The sequence below is a fragment of the Astatotilapia calliptera genome, chromosome 17 (genome assembly GCF_900246225.1).
Source record: "Astatotilapia calliptera chromosome 17, fAstCal1.2, whole genome shotgun sequence".
NCBI lineage: Eukaryota > Metazoa > Chordata > Actinopteri > Cichliformes > Cichlidae > Astatotilapia > Astatotilapia calliptera.
The window spans coordinates 11,798,561-11,818,616 of record NC_039318.1 but is presented as its reverse complement, the minus strand read 5'-3'; the positions used below and the strand labels follow the sequence as shown (position 1 = coordinate 11,818,616).

At 42.1% G+C, this 20,056-nt stretch overlaps 2 protein-coding genes across 3 annotated transcripts in view; both read left to right on the top strand.

The window, feature by feature from the left end:
• The first annotated feature begins 695 nt into the window (after window positions 1-695).
• Window positions 696-7,075, top strand: c17h1orf52 (chromosome 17 C1orf52 homolog). The gene is made up of 3 exons (XM_026148009.1): window positions 696-1,142; window positions 4,485-4,695; window positions 5,364-7,075. Exons 1-3 carry the CDS (start codon window positions 846-848, stop codon window positions 5,516-5,518), a joined length of 663 nt encoding a protein of 220 aa, XP_026003794.1. The 5' UTR covers window positions 696-845; the 3' UTR covers window positions 5,519-7,075.
• A 10,741-nt stretch (window positions 7,076-17,816) lies between these two features.
• The window catches only part of syde2 (synapse defective 1, Rho GTPase, homolog 2 (C. elegans)), a 48,921-nt gene continuing 46,681 nt past the window's right edge, over window positions 17,817-20,056 (top strand). Inside the window, exon 1 of one of the 2 annotated variants that reach the window (XM_026146299.1) lies at window positions 17,817-17,968. In XM_026146299.1, the coding sequence (XP_026002084.1) occupies window positions 17,842-17,968 (127 nt within the window). In that variant the 5' untranslated portion in view covers window positions 17,817-17,841. The other variant, XM_026146297.1, reaches the window with a different exon arrangement.

Sequence of the window (20,056 nt, the reverse complement as noted above, 5' to 3'; positions counted from 1 at the left end):
CATTTCAATAAAGAACACTGGGGTTAGAATCTGCAGTTTTGACAAATTGACTTTTGCATATCTTTTATATATGCAGGTAAAAACATTTTTATAGTGTCACCTACATTTGAAGTGTCTTTTTCAAGCAAGATGAGACGACAGAAAATGCAAGACATTGACACAAGCATTGCATATTTTATAAAGATATCTTAAGTGTCCTAAAATGGACTGACCCTATAACATAAAGTAGGTATAATAACGTAGAGTCAGAAAGATACTTGCAAAACAGGTAATTTTGTGTATATATCCCTTTGAATATCCTGTTCCTTTTTATATTAAATAAATAAATAAATAATAATAAATAAAGCCAAACAGAAACATCGACATTCACTATTTGGAACACGCTCACTTTCTGGCACTACACCTCAGCTGGAGACCTCCCTTTTTTAAGCGGTACGGAGGCTGCAGTTGTCAAATGTCTCCAGCAGATGGCAGAAATTCTCTGTCAAAAAGAGGAAAATGGAGCTTAAACAACAGCCCATTAATTGTATTTAATTACATAATAACTGTGGCTGAGTATATTATACAGAAACAATTTTAACATTAAAATAAACTCCAAATACTGAAAGACTTTGACGGAAAGATTTATTTTCTTTTGGTCGAATTGCAAATTACCACCAGCCTGCTAGGAAATGGCTTCACGACAGGCTTTACGACACCATCTACTCGCTTTACAACTGTTTTGGAGGCTCATTCAAAATGGAGTAGATCTTGAAGAAGTTAGGGTCAGCGGATCTAGCTTCATTTTCGCGTGGGTTTTACAGCAGTATCTTGTTCCTCAATAGAGTATTTGTAGCCTCAGAAAAATGACAGAAGAAAAGAAGACGGGCTCTTTGGGGTTCTTCTCGAGCTACGACGATTTGAGCGACAGCAGCAACGACAGCGATTCGGATGACCAGGGGGGAAGCCGAAAGAAGAAAGCGGGGACCGAAGCCGAGGGGAGCGCTCGGTCCTCTCTACCGGGAACCAAGCGAGATGCCGGCGGAGCTCCGTTACCCAAACCCGACGAGCTGTTTCGCTCCGTGTCCAAACCCGCTTTCCTCTATAACCCGCTGAATAAGCAAATAGACTGGGACAGCCTGACGGTCAAAGCCCCGGAGGAGGTACAAATACACGTTGTACTGCGGTTAATATGACCACAACAAGCACGCTCTGGTGTGCTAGATGAGTGTAAACACTGTACGAGCCACAATTAGCAGATTATCGGCTTCACCTGTGCTAGCTCAGGCTTCCCAGTAGTGGTCGCTGTTTCTTTGCTTGCTGATGCACACAGTGTAGCTCTATCTGCAGTGGTTGGTTGGAGACGTTATCAGACTTTTGTAACGACATTCATATGTACAGGCTGTGCAGAAGTATTGAGCCATATTCATTTCCTCATAATTTACTTCCATAAAGCCTTTCTAAGTGGTCTTCAGCAATAGTTCTTCCAAACAAGGTGTGTCATAAGCAGTGTTGGGTAAGTTACTTTAAAATAGTAACTTAGTTACATTACTAGTTACTTCTCTCAAAAGTAACTCAGTTACTTCAAGTTACTCGTTACTTTCAAAGTAACTAGTTACTAGGGAAAGTAACTTTGGTTTTACTCAGAATTCTCTTGTTAATGTGTTTCTTCCATAACTTTGCCAGTCTTCTAGCTTGCTTACTTGCCACAAGTGCACTGTGCCACCGACCAATAGAAAGGAAAAGATAATGTGCATATTTCCACGAGAGAAATCCCACGCCTGGACCGTCATTGACTGCTGCCATGATTCTAGCCTACATCACAGCATCATGCGCGCCTTTTACATCCAACACAAAAACTGGAGTCGTGGTGCTTTCGATTGTACTCAGAACTCGGAAATTCTGCCTTCTGAATAGGAAGATGTAGGCAACACCAGACTGCAGATGAGCTGCATACAGGGCTGGACTGGGACAGAAAATTGGCCCGGGCATTTTGACTAGAGACCGGCCCACCATTATAGGAAAAATCATAAAGCCTTTGAATGAAAATAAACACTGTTGTGACAGTGATGTACACTGTTTTGATGGTATATATGCATCAATCTATCAATCATTTGTTGTAAGATTCAGATAATTATTTTTTAAAAGCTAGACATTTTAAATGAGAATAAGAAAGAAAAGTATTTCTTTGTGCCCCCCTCTCCCTGTTAATGCCCTACCTGGCCCCCTGGCAACACTTTGCTAGACCCGCCCCTGCACAGTTACCAGCTGTCAGCTACCTAAAAAAGGATCCTGGGGTTATTTGTCTCTCAGAAACAGTTCATAACTTCCCTTCAACTCATTCATGTCACCTAAAAGGTAAACCTGTTTCTCCATCACCTGTTCAGCTCTGATGATTCAGTAAGGACATCTCCTGGTTTCATCTTCATGTTTCCCTCTCTCCAGATAACCAAACCATATCATGACCAGCAGCTTTACAGCTGTGGCTCCAGCAAACATCAGCTGATACTAGAAATTAATATTAAATAAATTCTAACAATAGCTGATCAAGCTTAAACGTGCTGCTGTTGTTTAGCGCGACATCCGCTGGTTTCCTCTTTCGGCGCAAAGTGAGCGATAAACAAACAAGAGAGCCGATCAGCTGATCATTGATCAGTTTTCATGATTGAAGCAGAAACGGGAGAGGGAGGGGAGAGAATGAAAGAAGAAGAGGCAGCTGTGCAGCAAAGACACAGAATAACTCCAGCTTTGTGTCTTTTTCATTGTAGCTGAATTACGGGACAAACTGTTCCTTTTCACCTCAATAAGAAACGCTTAATATTTTCTCTGAATACCAGACAGGACGGTTGGCAACTCTAATAACTTATGAACAAAATAAAGTTCAACATCATTAACTTCATAGCACCCACCCAGCTGTATAGAAACTCCGTCATGCTAGCTAGCACGCAGTACGGAAAAAGTCAGAATAACGAAAATAAACTCCACCTAAACTTGGTTCATATCTGACCCAGAGAGACTGCAGGTCATAACTTCTTACCTGAAGTTCAGTTCACACTTGGACCGGCGGCCGCCTCGGGTCTCTTTTCCTTCTGCGTCCCTTTTCCTTCATCCACCTGCTGGCCTCCACCACTTGCTAATGTTACTGAATCTGTGGAAGCTCCGCGATAGCCACCACACGAAGTAACGAGTAACGACCCTATCTAAATCCCAGTAATGAGTAACGCGTTCCTGATTTTGGCATAATAACTAGTTACCGTGCTCGTTACCACAATAATAACGTAGTTACTGTAACGCGTTACTTAATAACGCGTTAGTCCCAACACTGGTCATAAGCGGATGAACCAATCTTGTGTCTACAGTTGGCAAAGAACCGATTTTAAATAGAGTTTTTAGGCACTTCGTTACGATCAGCCTGTTGAAAAACCATATTATTTGTTAATTTCTTCGGATGACCCTATGAAAATGCCAAAGAGTGCACAGGTTGACAGTATAAAATAGTGTCTTTGCACCAATAAGGTGATTACCAAAGAGCTAAAAATGTGATGGCATGGTGTGCAGAGTGTTGTTAAAAACTCTGTGGAAGCTGAGGCCACTCAAATAAGTGGCAAGTCTAACAAAACAAAAAAGAAAGGCATTATCTACAGCTGATGAACTGTATCTGAAAATCGTGTTCTTAACAAGTAGGAAAACAAATCCAGCAAGGGCCTGACACAAGACCTGAGAGAGAAATCTGGCCCTGTAGTTGGTCCATCTACCGTTTGCCAAAGCCTCATCAGAAATGGTCTCGGTGGAAGGGTTGCTGTCCAGAAGCCATTCTTAATGAAGGAAAGGAGGAGAAAAGGTTGAGGTTTGCCAGATTACACAAGAACTGGACTGAAAAACAGGGAGGGATGAAAGACTTGAAAATCTTGGTTTAAATTGGAGGTGGTCAGGAGAGAGGTACAATGGTGACTGTCTACAGTCATTTACAGTCATAACCATTGTGTTTTGATGTGGACTTCAAGAAACTTTAGGCTGGACTTTAGGCTACTTAAAGAATTTAAAAGGAAGCTAAAGTTGTCTAATATTGATGCTTTTCAGCATCATTTTTGACTTGAATGCCGTATTTTCATTTGTGTTTACACATGTTCCAATAAATCGCTGTAAATATTTTGCAACATCTAAAGAATTGAGGTGTAGCTTGAGACTTTTCCACAGTCTTGCACATGTGTGATGTCATTCTGGTGCATGAAAGATGTTTTTCTGTCTTCTCTCTTTGCAAGTGAATGAGGCCAATAGAAACGATGTTAGGAAGACTTTTCATTATAACATAGTGCAGTACAGCAACACCACAAGCCATAATCTCAGTCTATAAAGTGATTGAGTGATTCACATATTATAATAGTTATATTTCTTGTTTATTTTAAAGAGAGTTTACTGTCTTTAATCTCTTATGGAGACTAGCTATGATCACCTTTGCTGTTTGACTTTCTCTAAACCAATTTTCCACTTTTTTTTCCTTGAAGGCTGCCAGAGAATTTAAGCCATGGAAGACAAATGCCGTGCCCCCGCCTGAAAGTTACACTGCAGAGCCAGAGAAGAAGAAAGGACCTCCCCCTGGAATGGACATGGCTATAAAGTGGTCCAATGTGTACGAGGACAACGGGGAAGACGCACCGCAAGCTTATACAGGCAAAGCTCGTTTTCTACCTGAAGAAGAGCAACCCTCAGACTCTGGTGAGTTTCAGTTTCATTCTCCTCATCACAGCTCTTTTATACCGTTGTGCAATACCCACAGGCTTTAAAATCCCAATAAATTTTGATGTGTATTTAATCCTATGTTATTTGATAATTTGGCAAATTAGCAAGAAAGTATGAACTTGTGATAAGCAAAAGAACTACATGGAAATGAAACAAGGGCAATACAGTAGATACCAGAGGTGAACATTGTGTTAACGTTTTCAATTTGTTGAAAAAGTTGTGTGTGAGGATTTTTGGACTTCTTCAGAGAAGAGCTGGAAGTTGTTAACAAAGATTTATTTGATTTGCTGCCACAAAAATGTGAAATAAATGATACTAAAAACTAAATAAAAGTATCAGATTATAAATGTAAACATCTGTTTCAGGCCAGTCTTTGTGTGTTTAATCAATACCCAAAGATGCGAAGCATAATATCAGCTGCACCATTCCACCTACGTATTTCCATCCAACTATATGTAGCAAATGAGTGCAATACAGTAAAATAATGAGGGCGTTTGCTCTGCTTTCTGCTTTGCACCTGCTTGGAAAATGTGGACTTGTTTATTTAAACAATGTGCTGTTGAGAAATAATAATAAAGATTATGTTTTACTCTCCGTCCCTCTACAAAATCCCAAATCCATCCAACTCGTCATCTGCTGATCAGATGAGGAGTCAGAGAAGCCAGGGCTGTCTGCCAAGAAACGGCGAGTGGAGACCTTCCAGCAGAAGGAGAAGAGGAAGAGGGACTTTGGACAAGCCACATCTGACAAGAACTTTGTTGAAGAAGAGAAAAGGATCCTCAGGCAAAAGATTGAGTGAGGACCAAACTTTCTGCACCCAGGAAATTGTCTGCAATGTAAATCTTTTCCATCAGCAGGGAGCATTCACTGCATTAGAGCATGCAATCATAGAGTGTTGTTTTATCTGTTTGTACATGTTATAATTTGAAGCAGTAGTTTGTTTTTTCAAGACTGTGAGCACATAAGAATTTTTTAATTTGATTCAGTTTGCAACATTGTTAACAGTGCTTAAATTTATCAGACCAGCTGCCATAAGCACAAGAACATCTGTGAAAAACTTGTTTAAAGCTCAAACTTGTTGTAGTTTTTTAGGTAAATGACAAACTGAATTCACACTTTTATACCCAAGTCTGAGCCGGCACACTGAACTACAATAACAAGTCAGAAATGATCGATCCTGCTACTAGGCCCAAATTATAAACCACTAACACCATTGTTTCTGTTCAGGAGTGCAGGTAAATAACTTTGAGGTGGCATCTTAATCAAAAATAATAATTTACTGGGTTTTTTCTGCTTTTCAGTAAAACAGTTTGAAAATTGCTGGAAAAAATAGTTATGTATTTAACACTAAAAATATAATTCAGAATAAAGATGGATTATCTGTTACAGAAACATAAAATGATTTTGGTAATTCCAGTATCTTTCATTTGGGGGAGCTGTGGTATAAGCCTTACTCTGGGTAGTGGTCTAATAAATCTTTTAAGCACTGTATATCATGTAATATCAGAAAACATCATTTGATGGCCCCATTGCAAAGGCTAAAGGCTAACAGCTGTGATTTTGGACTTAATAACAAGCTAAGGGGGTATTTTAAAGGCACAATGATAAAGGATATCACAGCTGTACAAAAGTGATAATTTCCAAACAATTAACGTTGTGAGATTGTGCTTGTTTGACTCTGCTGGACTTCAATTATTCACCAGGATTGTTTTTAGTCATAGCCATTAGGCCTGAAGGCCAAAACATGTTGACCTGTAAGTGTGTTTACTTCCTGTTTTATAAATTTAATTAAGTATAATAACAGTGATGTTTGGCTGTGGTGGTTTACTTGGTCTGTACTTTGTTTTGTGTTGTATACTCACTGCCCATTCACCACCAAAATATGATTGTGTGTTGTTCTTTGAAATCTGAAATTGCACCATTCCCCCGTTGTTCCTGCTTATGGCCACTAGATGTCGCCTTTAGGCTACACTGAAACTCCATCAATGTTTATGGTGAGGTCAGCTGTGTGACTGCATAAATGCTGGCTACTCAAGTTACAATCAGGAGCTGTGTATATATGTTGTGTCTGTCAAAAAGGGAGTGGCAATCTTTGATTTGGAAGTTTGTGTCGTCTCAGTTTTCTTGAGGTGCTTGTTCCATTCAAACTGTTGATTCAGTGTCATGTACCAGGGACTACAACAGGAAATAATCTCCTATATGTTTATTTAGACTACGTCGAGTATTGGAACACGTATTTCTTTGTGGATCTTTTATTTCTTCCAGCAATTCTCTGAATTCAGTGTTACGGTATATTTATAGCTTTCTGGGCAACATAAACCATTGAGGCAATAAAATTGTTTATTGAAAAGAGTCATTTATCTTTTAAGTTGCAAAGTCTGTGTATTTATTGAATAGCTTATTTGTTTATTTTTTAGCCATTAAGTTTTTTAGATTTGTGTTATCAAAGCAACAGACTGTAAAACTCACAATCCATTTTTTAGGTTCCTGTGGCCATTGGAGTAAATATAATGGTTTTCTGAGAATTGGGGAAAAAAGTTTCCACTTTGCAACAGTTTAGTGATCAGAGGAATTCCTGGTCTATCTGTCATCATGGGTTGACATGAAATAGTGGTGAATATGCTTCTGATAAAATTCCAGCCTCCAGGTATGTGCCTGGCCTTGTCTGAAATGTGTACCAGGGCCTGCAGAACAGCAGTGATGAACTGATTTTTATCAGCTGTATTTACGCACAAATAACCCCTCTCTGTACTGACTGAATGAGCAAAGACCAGCGAGGTCATATCCATCAGTGTTTAGGAATTATTCATCTCATTGTCAGTCTGGAAATTTCCCAGGAGATGGATGTTTTGCAATGCGTTGCCTTTAGAAATACAATTCCAGCTTAGTTTTTGTGAGGTTTTTTTGATGCTGTTGAATTGTTTCTGTCTTTGATATGATATCCACAGCATTCTTTGACTTGAGCCTCTTTGTCTTATAGAGATCATTTTACCACAGGAAAGCATTTTTCATCCCGCCAGCAGTCACACATGGCTAACCTTATCCTCTTATCTTTAATGAAAGAGAACATATTAGTGTTATGTTACACACTTTTAACAAAAACAGAATGAATGCAGCAAAACTTCACTTAACATTCTCAATATCTAAATCGCATTTTAAGAATATAACATTTTGTGGTCATTTGAAGGAATAAAACAGTACTAATGTAAAGTTAAATTGCAAGAGATTTCCAGTTACGGCTGTTCCCTGGATCACTCTGCTCATTGAGGAGTGTGTGTCACTCTAACCTTAGATCACTCTTGACACATTTACTGGAAGGTCAAGACCTCATCATGACCACCGAGTATTCAGGGGCCTTTACTAAGCTGGCTCCCAGCAGCTGCTGCTACCTGACTTATGACATTTTCACACTGTCAGCACAATGTAGCAGCTTGTATGTAAATGTAACCATGGCTGATGTCTGGTGCTGCTGGGAAATTGGGGCCAATGAGAGAAAGAATACACCTAACAGCAGCTAAATGCAACTTCACATGTACAATATATATACCAGGTTCATCATCTTATGATTGGCATGATAGCGCGGTGGTTGCTTTTTCTTTTTTCTTTTCTTTTTTTTTACACAGACACGCAATAAAAGACAACTCAGGCTAACTGATATTGTAGCTGCATGATCTAAAATATTTTATAATAGTTTATCCATAAGTTGTGACTGCTCGTGACAACAGAGGGAAAGTAAATTTCCTTTTAGGAGTTGTAAATGTCTAGAGAAATTTATCGCAATCCTTCCATTACTTGTTGAGATCTTTCACAGTTGACCAAAGCTGTGGACTGACTCACTTTTCCATCCACGGTGTCATGCTGCTATAGTGGCAGACTTTATGGTTTTATTTACACTCTCCACACCATGCTGGTCAACACACTCACCGACGTCCCTAAAAGCTCCACTCATCCCTGGATGTTTTCTAGAGGCAAACAGCTGCTTTTCACACCAACAATCTGGTGTGGCCAATTGTGTCAAACAGATGTTCAGCAGAAGAGAAAATCTCCTAAGACTTGGGAAACAAATACAATTTTCTGCCTTGATCTGAAGTAAAGTCCTGTGCAAAAACCGTGAGCCACCCCTCATTTCTTTATGGGCAAAAACCTGGCCATATCTTGCATGCTCTGCAGTATGTCTTTAAAAAATTAGGAAACTAAAGTGAAGTGAAGTGGAAGACAGAAGAAGAAGCGGTAGGCATTAAGAAAATCTATCTACAGCGCATGAATAGTTTGTCAAAGTCAAGTCCTTAAGAAAGGGGAAAAATCCACCAAACACCTGAGATAGAACCCAACAGATGCAGCAAGGCCCTCCTATTGATTCATCTACTGTTTGCCAAAGACTCTTCAGAATTGGACTCACTTACAGGGTGGCTGTCAACAAGCCATTCTTAGTGAAGGGGAGAAAAGGGCTGAGGTATGCCATCACAAAAGAACTAGAAATCATGGCAACAGGTCTTATGGAGTAATGAATCTTAAATTTTACATTTTGGTTCAAATCACCATCACTGTGTACAGGGGAGGTCAGGATTACTTCTATGAATCACCACCTTACCATAGTGGTGGCATTTGTGTAACAATGTGATCCCAGGTGCTATGTAATTGACTTTCCCCCCCTCGTAGTCTTCCAAGGAGAATTGGTCCTATGTAAGAGTCCAGGCTTTGCTCCACTCTGGCGTAAGGCCTGGGGAGGGAGCACAAGGCAGAGGACCTGATGAATAGTCCTTAGCCCATGGAGCTGGTTGGGCATAATCTGAAGAGGCAACGTGTTTGATCAGGATACATGACAGGCTCAGCATGTCAAAACATGTAGTCAGGGTGCACTGGGAACATCTAGCCTTGGCTCCAGTTCATGAGATTTTCAGCTTCTACCTCCAGCAGACCTTTCTAAGCATTCCAAAGGAGGTTTGGGACACCAAGTCTGAATGGGCCGTCTTCCACACCTTGATTGCTTAGGTGGCTGTGCACAGCTATGGTTAAAGGTTGGTTGGTGCCTGCCATGGTTGTAATCCCCAAACCAGATGATGGAAACTGGAGGTGGACGGAACCATCAAGCTGACAGGTACTACGTACAGCTCTGGCAGTAGCTGAAACAAAAACTCAGCTGTTTGAGGAGTTGGATGAGGCCTCGAAGTGATTCTGTCAAATGGTCAGGTGACTTGGAAGGTGAAAGCAGTGCTCTATTCACACTGTGTACAGTGGGAGTGGTCTCCTGTTGACTTCAGCTGAGGATACAGATGGACGATAGAAGGAATACTTCAAGGATCTTCTCAATCCCATTGATTACCTTCTGTAGAGAAAGCAACAGGAAAGAGGGAGATGACTTGCCCCATCACTGGGAGGGAGGTCACAAAAGCAGTTAAACAATTCCTTGGTGGCAGGGTCTCTGGAGTGGATGAGTGTGGCGGAGGTGTGGTCCCTGGCTCAGCTGTTAGGGAGGGGTGGTGTAGTGAGCTCAAGGGGCAGTGTCAGGGAGGTTGGAGGGACTGGTGCACAGAATTAACTAACGAGGTTTCTCCCTTATAATATAGCGAAGCTGGAGTCCAGAGAGAGGTGTGTGTGCTGGAGTCCAGCTAAAAAGCAGAAGGATTCAGGTGCTGAACCTGAAGAACCAAAAACAGTGTTGTGATCAAATAAAACTGACAAATAAACACAGGACGCTGTGTTGGATTGTGGTCCTTTCCACAATGAGATTCACCCTCAGTTCTTTCAGGCTTTTGTGGGTTTGTCACATGGAGATCTGGAATGGTGCCTCTGGTATGGTAGAATAGGGTGGTGGTTCTTTATATTAGGGAACTAGAGGGTGTCCTCCTCCAGGGAGGGAAGAGATCCAGCCCCAGATAAGCAGCAGATAAAAAAATGGATGGATGCTTGGTTGGTTGAATGAATCAGAGGTGTTGGGGATCAGATTTTGATCCACCATGGAATACCACCTGGAAAGGGTCTGATTGGCAACAGCTTCATTTGTAACCATGACATTGATCCCAAACCCACTGCTAGTGTAGAAAAAGCATACTTGGATAGAAAAACACACAGTGGAACACTATCAGCCATGGATTGGCATCCCCAGAGCTCAGATCAGTGCATTATTGAAGGAATGTGGGATCAGCCTGATAAAGAACAACTCAAAAAGGCGCCCGATATCCAAAGAAGAGATTTATAATGTCATTTAAAATAAAATAAAAAAAGGAAAACTATTCCTGAGGACTAACTAAATAAATTTCAATATTTTGTGGGACAGGTTGCACTGAAGAATAAGGGTTGCCATACCAATTATTGACTCCTAAGTTTGTTAGAATTGTACAGATGATGTTTCGCCTTATTTCCATGGATGGTTGCCCATTTCCATGAATCCCTGCAACCATTCCTCATTTCCTACAAAAGTATAAAGAAAAGATGTGTGGCTGAAAACCTTTACACAGTAATGTACATTTGGATCACATTAATGATTAATATTAAATTGTTGAAAATATATACTTTTAGAGAAAACTATAAAAGAGCAAAATTACTGCTTTACTCTGATCAGGCTTTATCTGTTATAAACCACGGCGTCTTTTCTCATAGCCTGAGCACGGGGTGGTCAGACTGTAACATAATATTGCAGTTTACAGTAACATTGTGGTGCTGACCACTGATTGCAGCCGAATATTTCCAAAAGATGTTTGAAGCTTGAAAAAAAAAAGTTCCATTCCTTTATACCACCAAGAACATCTGTGAAGGTTTTTAGAGAAGAGCAGTGTCATCAGAAAGACAAATAAAGGTTATAGCGGCAGAGTAAAGAAGGACAACAATCTGAAATCTGAAAAACTAAAAGACGTGGGATTCTTTTATGGGTTGAGACTCAAACAAATAAACTGCCACAATACACAAGCAAAGCTGTCATTTAAGTTTATAGACAGATTATTTTTCTGCTACACATTGGATTGACTAAAGAAACTGAAAATATATTTAGCTTTCAAGACACTGAGCACCATCTTAACTCAAGTGTAGAACCTTGGATGAGAGATAATACAGCTTGGATAATATACAGTGATTCTGTGCTGGATCTGACAGAGTGAGCATGACAAGACGGCCGTGAAGCTGTCAGGGACAGGAACGTACTTTCACACTTCTCCGGTGATAGAGAACAGTAGCAGAGATAAGAAGACTGAGCTCTTGTCATGATAAATGTCAGAAGTTGTCTCTTGATAACGACGCGGAGCAGACACCAAAGACAGCCCAGTCTCCCCAGTCTCTCTCTGTTTGTGCGTGTGTGTTTGGGGGGTGCTATCTATGGGTATCCTATCATTTTGGCCATTTGTCCTTAATTCATCCAATCAGACCAAAGACAGTTTTTTTTCTTCATTCATGATTGTGCTTTTTTTCTGTGTGAATATTGTGAAAGTATGTCTAAACACATGTATTAACCACAAAGCGCTGATCTGTTGTGACACTGTGTTCTACTTACATGACAGCAAAACTTTTTGTTTTTACATTCAGTTCAATTTCATTATGTTTATCGTATCTTTAAGGCAGCTTGTGTGTTCACTCTCCTCAATATGTATATATCCAATAGTATTTCAGTCAATATCTCAACTGTTTCAGTCAGGTTAATGTCTGATAAGAACTTATCTATGTTCCAGAGAAAGTATCAGGAGATACTAAAGGCTTATATTTACACCAACCAGTTCACAGATACTGTCCTTTTATTGTAGCGTAATTAATAGTTTATAGTTCATAATGATTGTCCCCAGCTTGATTGCACAGATGCATCACTTCTGTGGATGTTTTCATCATTTCAAGCTTAAAACCAGCTTAATGACTGTCTGGTAACAATGAAGCTCTTAGCTTAGCTTAGCATAAAGACTCAGGAGAGAAGAGGGGACAGTCAACCTGGCTCAGCCCAAAGATTAAAGGGTCTTCTGTTTGATCGTTCTATAAACTAAAGTATATACCAAGCAGTTTAGCATTTCCCAAGTGCGCTTTTTCCCAGCCAAAGAAGTTGAATTATTTATTTGTTTCCACTGCAAAATGACCCTTTTAATTTACTCTTGATTATCTCATAAAAGAGCATCTAATTAGTGTATAAATGGATTTTCCACCCTGACAACAATTAACTTGCGCTTTATGGAACACAAGGTTTTGCTTATCGAACATGATTAAAGCTGCAATATGCCCACAACTTTGACAAGACTGTGCTGCGGATATAATGAAGCACCATAAGAGGTCCTCCTCAGCAGTAAAATAAACTGTAAAGGAATGCTTGTGACAATATTGTGATTCTTTGAAACGTAAAGCTGCAGCGTCTTGGCACTGCAACTCTGACAGGGAGCATCCAGCCTAATTTATACCCTGAGAAAGGCTTCTGTCCAAGGGCATAAATTTAGCTGCGGTGTGCACTGAAAAAAAAAAGGGGGGGAAGGCCCATAAACAGGCTGGGACAGAGAGAGCGAGAGAGAGCCAGAGACACGGAGAGAGGAAACAATGGGCAGCCATCAGGAGGAGAGCCCCAACAGCTGCAAAGCTCCGAATCCCAACACACGCTCGCGTGCATGCGCAAATGTGCGTGCACGTACACACATATATGCACATTCAATCCTTTTATTTTCCTCACTGTGTCGCACACACACACACACACACTTACACATTCACTTTTCTTCCTGGTACGCTCTCTGGCCAGGCCTCCTGAAAAGAGGCCAGCTAAGCAGATGTTCTGCTACTGCCTTCACAATAGGCACAAGTAACTGGTGGAGGCAGAACAGAAAAAGGTCAACAAACGTTCTCCATTCCTCCTGCACCGTCGAGTCAGCGCGCTGAGCAACCCATAACACGTGCTTTATTTTGGGTTCCTTTGAATCTGCTTTAATTCATTGTGTGAAGCAGTGTGGTGGGATAAGGCTCTACATATCTGCAGTGTCATCAAATTGAGTGAAGAAAAAAAAACAATAGTGTGCTTGTCTTTTTTCTGCCCTACTTTCTGGGAAGACTAAATGCTGTCATTTCCTTAACCAGTTGGATGCTGTAGATTTAGAAAATGCTACGGAAACAGCAGGTGCTGTTCATATTTAAGACAGATTTGGTGCTAGAGTAAGTATTTATAACTGTATGGTGGAAATGGCCTTAATTAAATGGCAGCGCCTATGTTTCTGATTATGTCAGAAAATGCAATGCAGTGTATGTTTTTTCACTGTTTGTGAAGACAGGCAGAGCGTTATAGCCCTGTTCATTCCAGACGGTCCCCTATGAGCAAGCACTTGGCAACAGTGGTAAGGAAAAACTCCCTTTTAACAGGAAGAAACCTCAGGAAAACAACACACTGTGGATGAGAGCCAGAGCTTAATAATAACTAATGGTTAAGTGGAGAGCGGGGTATAAACACAAGAAGACAGAGACAAGAAGACACGTATCATATCAGGCATCACTTATTATTATATGGTCATATTATTAGAGGGAGTGCATAGGGGTGGGCAGTGTGACATCCAGACCAGTAGGCAAACCGTTGAGATCCAGTATGATCTATTTATATAATGTTTTCTAGTTAAATCTTTTAAAAGGCTATATCTTCTTAGTCTAATTTGTAAGTTCACAAGTTTTATATTCAATGCACGGGTCACTAGAGGTGAAACAGTAACCAATATTATAGTAATTCATTACTAAATTGAAACAAATCTTTAAAAGTACTGCTAAAACTTTGATATTTCCATCCCTTTTTCTTCTCAGTAAAATCTACTTTTTAAACATTAGCTCATGCCAAATAATGCCGGCTACTTTTCACTATTTTCTGACTCAGTTCAGATCAAATGATGACCCAAATAATCATTAATTAAGTTACTGAGTAACAGATAACCATCTTCTGCATTCCAGTCTCACACTGCTGTGCCTACGGGCAGCCACTGCTGCTGGTACAAAGGAATCAAAAGCACATTTCGAAGAATGCGAGACATTTTAAATATGAAAATTGCACTAATTTGTCACAAAGAAGAGATAGCTCATGCCCTGAAGTGAGCCCACTGAATAACTCCTGCCCTTCTTTAAAGTTCAGAGGTCTGCATCCTTTGCTGTGCTTCTAGCTTCTTATCCCTAACCCCCCCTCATCTGTCTCCTGCTTTCTCTTTAGCTCTCTTTCAAACACAAACACACAATATGCAGCCTGCAGGTTTTGACCTGTAAATAACTGCCCAGACAGGGTCTAGTCAGTCAGTCGGGGAGGCAGGCCGAGGCGTCAGGGCCTACGCGGCTCCTGCAGGGCCATAACAGATGCTTATCATGTTTTAGTGAGGGTAGTGGAGGTGGGTGGAGGGGTGCGTGAAAGTGTGGACGCTGGGGCCCTGCTGATGAATGGCTCTGACAATAAATGCCCTCAATCATGGGTAGACTTTAGAAAACAGAGGTGCAGTGATGCCAAGAGGCTTACAATGGATTCAGATCCAGTCAGTGTGTGTGTGCAGGAGGGGGTATGTGCATGTCTTAAAGGGAGGGGTATATACAGAGCGCTTGTGCACTTATACACCCACTGCAGCTTTTCAGCAGCTCATCCTCTTGCACATTCCAAGTAGAGGCAACAGCAAACAAACGGCTTAAGGTTGAAGTCAAGTATGTTTCATTCCTTTCACTGCTGTTTCGGCTGCTTTTAAGACACGGGTTGTCCCGCGAGCAGGGACAGGGGTTAGATGCGAGGTCAAAGAGGAGAGGATTACAGAAGATACACTTCAGATAAAAGTGTCAGTCCAGTAATCGGCAGTGATTCATCATCAGGCAGGCCAGGCTATTTACGTTGGTATCATTTTGAGGATAAAAAAAGGGATTGTGTGTGTAAAAGTAAAGATAAAGCAATGAAAAGACAAATTCCCCATTACACACGCGATCCTGCTCATTTTTAAAGAGTAACACTGTGTAGCTACCTCATCGCCATCTTCTTAAGCTTAGTGTTTTTCTCTTTTCCCTCTCTCTTCGCAGAGTGTCAAGCACATTTTTCCCATGAGATGAAAGTTGTTGTTTTCCCTGCTGTTTGCTGAAATGCCTTCACAACTACCAGCGAAGGCGGTAATTTGAAGTCCTGGCTCACTGCTCTCCAACTGAATTTAATTCACATTTTGGGGACAAATATGTGTTGAATTTTAGCAGAGAGGCAGGAGCTCCCGAGAGCTGCGCTTCACACCCCATCACCCGCGCCGTGGCTCTGCACGTAAAGCTTAAAACGCTACAATTATACGCATGTATCACCAAAACGGAGAAGTTCTGTGATGTGTGGAGCCGTACTCGTGTTTAGATGCAAAGCACATTTGCAGCTTCATCCCAAGGAGTTTGTTTGTTTCACTACATTTAGTTTATGGCAACTCTGACCAAGATTTACAGTTTGTCTGGTTTTTTTAAATTATTGTACTGCATTTTTATCAATGAACATACAGGACTGCATCAGTAATATGTCAGTGGTATACATTTGTATAAAACCATTGTTTTTCCACATAAATGCATTTCCTCACAAGAAAACCTGTAACTGAAACACTGTAAAATCATTTACATGTCATTTAAATCTGTATATTTGTCTGAAAATAGCAAAGGTGAAATATCAAATGTAGATAAATTTCCTCATTCGGTAAAAATAAAAGTGAACCACAAGAATGCAATGCCGCCTGAAGGCCCAAAGATCACCAGAGTCCAGTACTGATTTTCTGGCCTTGTCTGTTGCACACAGGATACAAACAATTATAATCTAAAGAACATTATTCTTTGTAGAAACAGTTTTTTGCAGATTGTTGAGCCTCCACTCATCTTTACTTCTGAGAAACTGCCTCTATGAGATGCTCTTTTTATACCCAGTCACTGAACTGTGGACTGTTAATCTAAATAGCTGCAATATGCTCCTCCATTTGTTTCTTTTTAACACCTCTTACTCTCCAGCCTTTGCTACCCCGTCCCAACTTCCCCGTTCGTTGCTGCCATTAACCCTCCTGTTATGTTGCTGGTCAGATTGACCCAGAACAGAAGAGATGTCACATGTCATCTGCATCACTACAGAAAACAAAACAAAAAAAAAATCAAAATTATAAAAGAAAATTGTAAAATAATCAGTGCCAGTGTTTCTGACACTTTTGGATGAGTAAATTTGCCCCGGGTCAAATTAACCCAGGAGCATAATTGGTGTCCCTGGAAACCAACATAACAGGAGGGTTAAATTGAAAATGACACAATTTTTTCTTAAAGTAGTCTCAGTGCAAATATCCAATGTGTTTTCTATGTTCTACTACTATGTTCTGGAATTTTGCCCAGACTGTCTTGCAATTTGAAAACAAATCTTTTGTTAATCAAAAACAATTTTCTTTTCTTGCTAAATCCCTTCCCCCAATTTTCTAAAGTAGACGTTGAAAAGACAGGATTTCTTTCTGTTTTTCTATTACTTACTTAAACTCTGAGTTTGAATGTAAGCTCTAAAACTTAATAAAGTATAGTTAAAAGTCCAAAATGTATGCCCTGCTTCACATTATCCAAAGCCATGCAGTGGGACCGGATTGGAGTGTTTGCCGGTGTGGTTGCGAGTGTGTTTCAGAGATAACACAGACAGATAGATAGCTTCACACCTCTGGGCAATTTAGACTCACCAGTGAACCCCTCTTGTGTGTATTTGGATTGGATACTCCATCTGGATAAAACAAAAAACACGCACACACACAAAACCCCACAAAAAAGCATCCATATAACATTCTTCGGATAAATCACGTTCAAGGTAAGCCTCGTCTACTTGAACTTAAAGCTAAGAAAAATGCTTCAAATACTTGAGATGCAAACATGAGGAAAGGGTGAGGTGAGGCGCTAGAGAGAAAGGAAGAGCCAAAGCGTGTGCGTGCGTGTGTGCGTGCGGCAGCAAGCGAGGGGAGGGAGAGAGAGAGAGGTGGTGCAGTTGAGCGAAGTGAGCCTGGAGTGAGTGGGTCGACAGAGCCGAGGTGACAGTGGAGAATGGAGAGGAGCCCGTCCACCCGGCGAGCTTTGACCGCGGCGAGCAAAGGAGAACCCACTCGATCCTTTCCTTTTGGAGCAACTGCGCAAAAAGAAACCGGGAGGAATTAACTAGTGGGGGACGGGGGGGGGGTGGGGGGGCAAAGGAAAGGAATGGCTGATCCTCTGCGGAGGACTTTACTAGCGAAACTCCGGGGGAAGAAATCCAGGAAAGGAGCGACGGTCGGCGGTGGATACGGCTCTTCTGCTGCTGCCGCTGCGGTGAATGGGGGCCGAGAAGGTAAAGAAAAAGTTTTGCAAACGCAGCGAGACTCCGATGAGGCTCGCTCCATAGTCTTGTTCGCAGATCTGGATTGCATGCCAGAGAGAATGAGTACGTACGAGAATTATATTGACGGCGCTGTGGTGCAGACAGACGGGGATATAGCAGTAGCGCAGAGTCGCTCAGCGCAGTTGGCCGGCTCACGTCCCCGAGAGCGAAGCCGCGGGGGCAGGGTTCGGGTTAATGAGGAGCTCCTGGGGGTCCCACTTCAAAGAGACTTGCCGTTTGGGGGGGATGCTTTTTGGGAGGGTGATAGGAGAAAACCGGGGCACAGGTCCGCTGACAGAGTCACCGCGGGTGTTCCACTCCCTGAACCGCATGTGCAGAGAAAACACTGCATTTCGGTCGGAGATTCAATCGGGTTTGGGGACAGTTCAAATCCAGTTTTAAGCAGAACGCAGGTACAGGCGCATGTAGGGGATGGGAGACCATCAGAGGACCAGTTTAAAGGAGCTGATGGTGAGGTTAGAGAGCCCAAAGACAGAGAGTGCTCCCGGCACATGGTAGGGACTGTTTTGGCCGTGCGTGAAAGCAATGCCAACTGGAGTTTTGACAGCAGACCGACTTTGGAGACAAACGCACGAAATTACGCACGCGTGTGCCCAAACCGCATGTTAAAGAACACCGAAGAAAACTCTGTAATCAGAAATATTGAGAGCTACGATCCTGACTATGCCGGGGACGTTAAAGGTGGTCTACTGAGTCCCACTTTTTTCCCCACTGAGTTAGAAATATGCGACGTGAACATGGCATCCCTGTGCGCCACAGAGCCCTCACTCACATACCCTTTAGACAGCGAAGATGACGATTACTACGATAATGAAATTCTGCCCTTCTACGAAACAATCAGACCAATGACTGACGGTGAGAGAGCAGAGACTGTAGAGTTCACCCAGCCTGGTCAGGATAAAGGACAGGCTGGTGATAGTAACAGTGCCCAGGAAACAGACAGGCTTAGGAACCAGCTGAAAGAGGCTTATTACCTTCTTATCAATGCTATGAATGATATCAACATGGATGTCCAGCAGATCGGTGGTGTAACTGAGCAGCAGGCTACCTCATCGTGTAGCAGCCCGTCCAGGGACAGCCTGTGCTCCAGGTTGTCTTTGAAAAACAGGGACAGTGACTCCTGGTCGTCAGGAGAGGACCAAAGCCCTCAGCAGGTGTCAGACACCGACTCACTGCTGCTTTGTCTCACTGGGATTGTAGAGGTAGGACTTAAAGGCAGGCTGAAGAGTAAGAGCATGGCAAACTTGTCTTTCACCAAAAAACCTACTTTGTCACGCTCTACAAGTGATGGAGAGATTAGGTACCAGGACGCCTTCTCAGAGAGTGTTCAGGCTTGTGGAACGCAAAGTGCTGAAATCTGTGATGATCAAGAAGCTGAACCAGGTGAAGGAGGCACAGGAGCGGGTGAGCTGTCTGAATCTCGGGTTTTCTGCAGTGCCGTCAGCAATGAGGAGCTGCTGCAAGATGATGGCGTTGAAGAAGAACGGGACGGGAAGCTGAATGAGAGCAGTGGCTCCATCAACAGCATCACAAGTTCCTCAGACAGCAACACCGAGACGGCAACACATCAGGGTCACGACAACAAGCAGGAGCTGACTGAACTCCAGACACAGGTGGCCAACTCGGCCAACAAAGGTCATGGTGTCACTGTCAACAAGATGCAAGAGTGGATGCACAAAGGCCGCATGCTGTCTTCTGAAATGAAGCAGCGCATTGAAGGCTCATCTTTGCCCCGCGGTGGAGACAAGAGCCATGACCGGTCCTGTCCTCAGGTTAACCCAGGAGGCTGTAAACCGGGGACCCAGACATCCAGCCGAGCGGGTAAATCTGTCAAGGCCAAGTCACAACAGCAGCAGCAGCAGCCAGGTAGGACGGCTACACGGCATGGCCTCAACTCCCGTGGATCCTCTAAAACAGACAACTCTCACCTTCCTTCCTCCCTTCTGATAATTATCATCCTCCTCCACTCATAGTATACTCCTTCTGGTGGCGGTCCATCCCGCACTCCTCCTCTTCTGGATGCAAAGCAAAGGGACG